This window comes from Setaria viridis, chromosome 3, assembly GCF_005286985.2.
Source record: "Setaria viridis chromosome 3, Setaria_viridis_v4.0, whole genome shotgun sequence".
In the NCBI taxonomy this organism is placed as follows: domain Eukaryota; kingdom Viridiplantae; phylum Streptophyta; class Magnoliopsida; order Poales; family Poaceae; genus Setaria; species Setaria viridis.
Window position 1 is genome coordinate 44,434,985 of NC_048265.2, and position 7,908 is coordinate 44,442,892.

Consider the following 7,908-nt stretch of genomic DNA (forward strand, 5'->3'; position numbering starts at 1 on the left):
TCCCAGCCGTGACCATCACCTAGCATTGAGTTGTTTCGGCCAGGAACATACGATCTGATCATCCGAGCATGGGTTGGTCATATGATGTGTCAGTCCCAACTCTCAAAGCTCATAAGCACGACGTTTTTCTTATTGAAAAAACGTAGGTCCACGTCGACGACGACGTGTATACGAGACCAGAGGAGGAGTCTACTCTACTCTACTGGTACAGGTAGAAGTGTAGAACCGAGTCCAAGACACGCCAATCCGTTTGGCTTTGAGTCAACTTGGGAAAATGCGAGGAAAAGCAAAGGGCTTCATGACGGCCAGGTGGGTGGCGAGCGAGGTGTGCGAAGCCGGGAAAGCGAAAAGGACCCCGGCTTTGGGGTTTGGGCCCTTTGCCGGGCCGAAGACCAGATCCACCGAATCCCAACACCGCCTGGTCCAAATGAAATGCTAAGAGAAAAGAAAAAAGAAAAAAGGGAAGGAAAAGTCGTATAAAGACACCGCGAGTCCGCGACCTCGTCGTCGCTTCCCCAAGCCGCCCCCTTCCTCCCCCGATCCCGCCGCCGCCGCCGCCCTCGCCCCGTCCCTCCTCGCCGTTGACCGCCTCCCGCCGCGGCATTCTCCGCGCCGCGCCTCGGTCCAGATCCAGGTACGCTTCTCCCCAACTCGGCCACGGCCCTCCTATTATTTCTCCTCTTCCCTTCCCTCGAGCGCGCCGCCGGGCGTCCTCCTCGCCTGCGCGGCCGCGGCTCGGCGCGGAGCGGAGCGGAGATCCGTCCGGCCGCCGAGCGGGCGGGCCTCGGTGATCCTCCCGTTTGCTAGCGCGCCCTCCCGCGAAATGTTCCCGTTGCCGGTGCCCTCTGAGCCACGGAGCCCGGTTGTCCTGGGTGTCGCGGCGGCGGCGGGTTTGATTCAGTAACCAAAATGTATCTGTTTGCCTCGACCCTAAAGCGGCTTCTGCTTGCTTTCCATGAACAGGGCCTGAGAGGGAGGGAGGGCGGAACGAGCCTGCCTCCGTTGCGGCGCATCTCATGGTGAGTTGAGTTTGGTTGTCTAGTGTTTTGCTTACGCACCTCAACATGTGCCTGCACGTGTGTTTGGCAGCTTGCTCGTTTCTTGTGGTGTGCGAGCCTGTGCGCACGTGTGGTGGTATTGCCATTCGGTACTAGATTAGTGGCTCACGCGCGCTGGAGTGGCTCCTGACTTTGATCCGTTTGATCCTGCGGCCAACAGGGTGAAGAGGCTGTTGAGTTCAGCGTGGAGAAGGTCGCGGTGGATGCCAAACAGAGTGCCGTGGACGTCGGTGGTAAGACGGTGAGTTGGACGGGTTAACTTGCTCCAATTATTAGCTCTAGTTCGCTCTAGTCAGTGGGTCATTCGTGTGTTTTGTCTGTTGCTGGAAATGCCTGATGTGTTATGCCCTTTTGCTACTGACAAAACCTGGGTGCGCGAAACGGGCTGTGATTTTGATGCGCCTGATTTCGATGGCTTTGCCTTTCTAGAATCCTAAAAATGGCAGCAAACTTTGTAGCTACCTTGTGATTGTGTAGCCTATCTCTTGTGAGTTAGGATTCAAATGGCAACAAGTATACACTTTTTTGTTTCAGAAAGCACGCATGATCTGACCTGCTCTTTTTTCTCATTAAAATGCGAAAAGCAGTGTGGTACCATATACCCTACAGATAAAGGATACTGCATGCTTCTTTTATCTGCTTAGAATTAGCTAAGATTGCCTGGTTTCACCTTGTAATACCTTTGCTAATATGCATAAAAATTGAAATAGCTTGTGCAGCTGTCTTGTCTGTTTGCATTCATGGAGTAATATGAACCAGCTGAACCTTAACAAAGTTTTCTTGGTTTTGCAGTATGTTATCGGCAGATCAGATGATGACTCCAAGCCATCCATTATTGTTAAAATTCTGGACAAACTAACTCAGACATGGTATTGCACTTCACCGTTCCATTTGTGTGCTCCCCTTGCAAATTGCAATCTACTTTTTCGTAGCTATTGAATCCTACCATCGATCTTATGGCAGGGTTGTACCCACAGTACTTGGGACACAGCCTACTCTGACCAAGTCACAGTCTGCTATTCCAGTAAATGATGAGAAGATATTGATTATTGAGAAGGGTGTTCCCTTGAATGAGTCCATCTGGTTCCTTGAGGTATACACTGCAACTATGATTCTTTTTTTGAAGTCGAAGTATTGCTAGTCTTATCAGATTTGGAATACGTTAGATGCGAGCACAAGGGGCTTGCATATATTGTTAAAAACTAAGTTGACACTCTTCTGCTTTCTTTACGACAGATAGACACCCCCTTTGTTAAGCAGCAACGGAAAATCAAGGGTACAGAAGTTGTTTCTTGGAACAAGGGAGTAATTGGTGTGGGCCAAAAACCGGTTGTTATTAGCGGGCCTTCTGGTGTTGGTAAAGGGACATTGATTGCAAAGTTGATGAAAGACTATCCATCAAAGTTTGGATTCTCTGTTAGCCACACCACAAGGTCTCCAAGGGAGAAAGAAATAGATGGGATTCACTACCACTTTACAGAACGGAGCAAAATAGACAAGGATATAAGTGAGGGCAAATTTCTGGAGTTTGCTCATGTTCATGGAAATGTTTATGGCACAAGTATTGAAGCAGTTGAATCTGTTACTGATGAGGGGAAGGTAAGACTACTACAATCTTTTTGTACACGTTTCTGAAAGGTGAATTGCTTCATCTTTCCCTTGCTTTCTCATTGAAGAGGTGTATTCTCGACATTGATGTCCAAGGAGCTCGATCTGTGAGGGCTTCTTCTCTTGAAGCGATATTCATCTTTGTATGCCCTCCATCGTTCGAGGAACTAGAGAAGCGCCTTCGGGCACGGTATATTTGTAGTTTATGAAATGCAGTGTTTGGCTAAACTCATGTGATGTATTATTTAATTCTTAATCATATAACTATATGACATGCTTGATTTATTCTCTGGTCAATTGTGGTCATACAGGGGTACCGAAACAGAGGAGCAGATCCAGAAACGACTCAGAAATGCTCGAGCTGAACTTGATCAGTCCAATTCACCAGGTCTCTTCGATCATCTTTTGGTAAATGATGACCTTGAAACTTGCTATGAGAATTTGAAGGTAATTCACCCAGATCATTGCTACCTTGCCTAACCTTTTTGCAATGCAAGAATCCAATTATGATCCTCATCTTTTCTTAATAATTGTTATTGTAACCTGCAGAAGTTGCTTTCTTTGGATGATGATCAGGAAGATACAGATCTTTGTAAGTTTCATGAACTTTGCTGCGTACACTTCCTACTGATGCTTTGGTGTACGTTTTCTGATAGTAAATTCCATTATCGTCAGTTATCGAGGATGGCAAACAAACCACAAGTTACTCTATTGTGTCCAAAAATGACTCAGAAATCATGCTTCAATCTGAAATTAATGATTCTGAAAATGGAGCTACAAGCTTGTATGTCATCTTTTCCTTGTTTTCTTTTTACACGACTGCATGCTATTAGCTGATGATTTGGTGCTTACTCTTGTATCTGTATTTGAACTTTCCTGCAGGCTGGCGCTTGATTTGTCTGCTCTCTCGAGCGGTGCACCAGGACGAACAAGGGGCCTTAAGATACGCCCAGTTAACTCCTTTTGACAACAGCTTATTTGGGTGTTTTAGATGACCCAAAGCATTCTTCCAAATGATACTGCAGAACTGCTGACATGAATTTTGGATCAATTCCCATGGGATGATAGCTTCAGAAAACATCTTAGTTAGGAAAAAGAAGGAAACAAGCATGGAATTTATTTCCATTTGTTATTTGTTTGTGCCACAACTAAGTGAAATCATAGCGAGGGATTGTACCTTATTTTTGTGAGGGGATTGTGTAATTTTCTGCTGTTGAGAGATATCTGTTCGTCGGATAATGTGACAGGAGCCTATCTCTAATTGTTCCTGTGGTCTTAATGACATTGAGCTCATTGCTGGATTATGTTGTGATTCCCTCAACTCTTTTGGATCATGTTGCACTTCTCTAGCTGATTAGTGGTTCCATACAGTAAGCAAATGTAAACTTGGATGGTAAATTACTTTTCGTGTATTTGAGTTTGGATGATTGAAAATGATTGGGTAATTTTTTTAAAAAAAAAGAGTTTAATAACGGGATGTCAAACAAGCAGTCACCAAAGTGGTCGACGACAGTAATAATTTTCAAAAGTCAATTATTGACCATTTCGTAAGCTTGCAACTTCGGGTGCCAAGACAGGCAAATGTTTAGTTACAAATTACAAACCCATTTGATTTGGGCTGGGCCGCGCTAGGCATCCAGATATTATAGCCCAAAGGAAAAAGGTCTTTTTGGGTGGAACTCCTGAAATATCATCTATCTCGGGGGTCCAGTGGCCCAGTGGCCCAAAACTCGGCCCTCTTGCTGTTATTTTTCACTACCTTTTTCATTTGCATTCCTTTTAGTCTAAATTCCAGAAAGAAATTTCTTGTCCGCGAAAATATCGTCTTTTTTCTCTTCAGTTTTCTTTTAGAAAAAGAAATAGTCTCCGGTCTCTGCGACCACAAACTAAGTTAAAATCAAGTTTGCTTATTGAGCTGCATGTATGGACATAAGACTGGTTACAAACATGATATCCTGACACACACACAACTAGCAGAATAAGAACGCAATTGGATTAAGAATGTAACTGAAGCATTCTGTGAATCTGGTTACAGTTCCATCCAGACGAACTGCATGTATTTTAGTTCATCACAACTCTGAAAAAACGCACTGGACGCAGTTGGGCAGACTGATAGGATTACAGTTTCTCTATCATCTCACACACATTCAATGTTGGTAATGTGCTGAACAAATTCCTTGCAATCTCCCTCTAGCATCTCCACAAAGTCTCCTGGCATGTTCCTTGCATACAAGTGCTGAAGCGATCTAAGGTATTTCAGGCCTTCAGGCACGACTTTAAGATTTTGTAGCTCACGAAGCTCTAGGTATGCTAAGTTTGCAATGGCGCCATTGCTTATCTGAACTGATGACAGGTTCTTCAAATTCCCAAGGTGGAGCTGCTTTAGCTTTGGAAACCATCCAGAACAGAACTCCAAGGATTCCCCATCATACGCACAATAAAGATTAAGGTAAACAAGATTTACCATTTGAGACAACAACTTGATGGGATCTTCTACCAGCCCGGACCAGCGCAATGTTAGGACCCTAAGCTTCTGAAAACCATCACATATTGGGGGAAACGCCCCATCTGCCAACATGCCAGTCAAATAAAGTTTCTCCAGATTCCTAGGAGGTCTCAACTTTTGCAAGTTAAGGGCTTCATTCTCACCACTAGTTCCGACAGCCAATTTTGTAAGAACAGTCATCTTCATGATGGAGGCCCAGAGATCTTCATTGTAGCTTTGGAGGACTCCAGTGATGCCCAAGCTTCTTAGCTGTGTCAGATAACCAAGATTTTGAGCTAAATCTTTATTGGCTTCAACCTCACGGAGAGTTTGCAGGTGCTTGAGTCTGCAGATATTTCCAGAAATCGAGGTGCCATGCAAATCATTACTCACAGACAGGTGCCGAAGGCTTGTGAGCATGGTTATTTCAGGCGGCAACTCCCGCACATAAGCAAACCTGAGGTGTAATGTCTGTAGTTTCTTGAGCCTTGCCACAGATTTTTGGACCTTGTTTACTTTGGTACGTGATAGATCAAGATAGTGTAGATTGAATAAACTAGTAATGGCATCAGGAATATCCTTGAGGAGGGAGTATCTGAGGCACAAGACTCTTAACAGTCTGAAATTCGATGAAGCAGCGTTGATCCATAGAATAGACACTTGTTTATCGAACAATAAAAATGAGCGCAGATGCTGTGAAGATGGGCCTGGCTGATAGACTTGCCCCCCACTGTGCACTGATACACGGTTTGCCACATCACCAATATCTGTTATATCTGGGTGGTTACATATGTGAGCAAACATCTCTTTTCTTGATATGGTCAGTGCCATTTCTCTGACTAGGTCATGCACCTGAAATCTCTTTGGCCTTCCAAATTCGTTCCTTTCAGTTACTTGAATCAATGAGCGCCGAGTAAGTTCCTTGAGGTAGTCCTCAGCAACTTCCTCCGGCGTTGTCTCGGTTCCTCGATCTTCTACAAAACCTTCGGCTACCCACAATCTAATTATCCACCTCCGTCGTATTTGGTAATCTTCAGGAAATAAGGCACAGTAAAGGAAACAATTCCTCAAGTGGCTTGAAAGATCACTTAAGCTCAATTTTAGAACACGTGAAACCCAGTAGAGTTCTGGATTATTTGTTAGTTGCCAATTGAGTTGATTATAGAACAGTCGCCACTCTTGTTCCTCCATATCTCTATAAGATAGAAGGCTCCCTATAGCAACAATAGCAAGGGGCAAGCCTTGACATTTCACCAATATCTTTTCTGCCCATGGAACTAGTCCTTCAGGGCATGTTGATGTGCTGAGTTTTGAAAATGCCTTTTTACTAAAGAGCGTCCATGATTCTTCGTCCGAAAGGCTGCCAATTTTGATAGTGTGATCATCCAGAGCTAATGAGGCAACACCTTCAATGCGAGTAGTAATAATGACTCTACTTCTGCACTTGTTCTTCACAAATACTAGATCAAAACATGGCCAACAATCTCTATTCCACATGTCGTCCAAAATAATAAGGTATCTCTTGTTTCCGAGATAACTCTGGATCCTCTTCACCAAATCATTATAATCACCTGTACAATGTTCATACGAGTCATCAAGTTGTCTCATGACTTTGCTCAAAAGGTCTTCAATAAGATAATTCATTGATACTGTGATCCAGGCATAACAATCAAACATATTTCTGATTTCTTGTTTTCCGTATAGGCTGCTTACAAGGGTGGTTTTGCCTGAACCTCCCATTCCGCAGATGGAGATAACTGTACGATCAGCAGCATTGTCGTTTACACACTGTGCTAACATCTGCGCTTCAATTTCATGCCCTATGATCACATCATTATCATCGTCATTTAAGTAGGAAGCATCAGACAAGTAAAGCTGCCGAGTAATATTATGGCTTGATGAACCAACACCATTTCCTGATATCACGATGCCATATCTCTCTTTCATAACTGTTAGGTTTTGGAGGCGAGCTTTCACATGTTTCAGCTGAGAAGCGATGTTGTTCCAGGTTTTGATGTTTTTGGAATTATGAAATGCTTTCTTCAGGAAGCTTTCTGGATTGGCCATTTTTCCCAGGAGAAATGCATATTCATCTATGATGTCCTCAACATCACAGGCAACCTTTCTTATATGCTTTAGCCAGGACTCGAGGATCTGGTGGCTTCCAGTGTATTGATCTACTTGACTTACGAAGGCTTGCATTATCTCAAATTCACTCTCGATTTCCTTCATGATGCTCTCTGCTTCAAGTATAATGCTGGCTACTTCCCCAACTTTTGAAACAAGTGCAGTTACTGCAGCGCCTCCTAGTGTAGCTGTGATCTTTTGAAGCACAATCAGTATCAAACCTTGCGTCATTGTTCTTGATTTCAACTTTCGTATATTACTCCTGGCAGATTAGGCGACGCAAACTACCAATTGGCTCCTCCTGCATTCAATTTATGAAACTGAGGTCGAAATGAGAATAATAAAAGGTTTGGATAAGAAGGCATAAGCATGCAAAATAACAACTTCATATTGGAAAACCGCTGACCTCATGTTTATTTCATCTTCTATTTTCCCTTTCGGGCAGGAAAATTATAAGAGGGTATAAATGTCTGTAAAAACACACATCTTCAAACGCAGGCAAAAAGGTAGAACCACCTATTGACTTCATCTTAAGGTCTGTTTGGATGAGTATTGCGGTACCCCAAATTTCAAGTACTTGAATTTGTTGTGTGTGTGTAATCCAATTCCTTTTGTGTTTGTCAAATTCGT

The 7,908-nt window shown here is 43.7% G+C and overlaps 2 protein-coding genes across 2 annotated transcripts; one reads left to right on the forward strand and one right to left on the reverse strand.

Moving 5' to 3' along the window:
• The first annotated feature begins 478 nt into the window (after positions 1-478).
• Positions 479-3,970, forward strand: LOC117850836 (guanylate kinase 1-like). Its single transcript, XM_072292876.1, is given in 12 exon segments — positions 479-634; positions 964-1,019; positions 1,219-1,299; positions 1,851-1,927; positions 2,022-2,151; positions 2,295-2,657; positions 2,735-2,856; positions 2,978-3,113; positions 3,216-3,258; positions 3,342-3,450; positions 3,549-3,628; positions 3,631-3,970. Coding segments are annotated over 11 exon segments (1,197 nt in total). The 5' UTR covers positions 479-634; positions 964-1,016; the 3' UTR covers positions 3,684-3,970.
• Positions 3,971-4,636: 666 nt separating this feature from the next.
• On the reverse strand, positions 4,637-7,568 carry LOC117849331 (disease resistance protein RPM1). Its single transcript, XM_034730880.2, has one exon. It carries the CDS (start codon positions 7,507-7,509, stop codon positions 4,804-4,806), a length of 2,706 nt encoding a protein of 901 aa, XP_034586771.1. The 5' UTR covers positions 7,510-7,568; the 3' UTR covers positions 4,637-4,803.
• Positions 7,569-7,908: the final 340 nt, after the last annotated feature.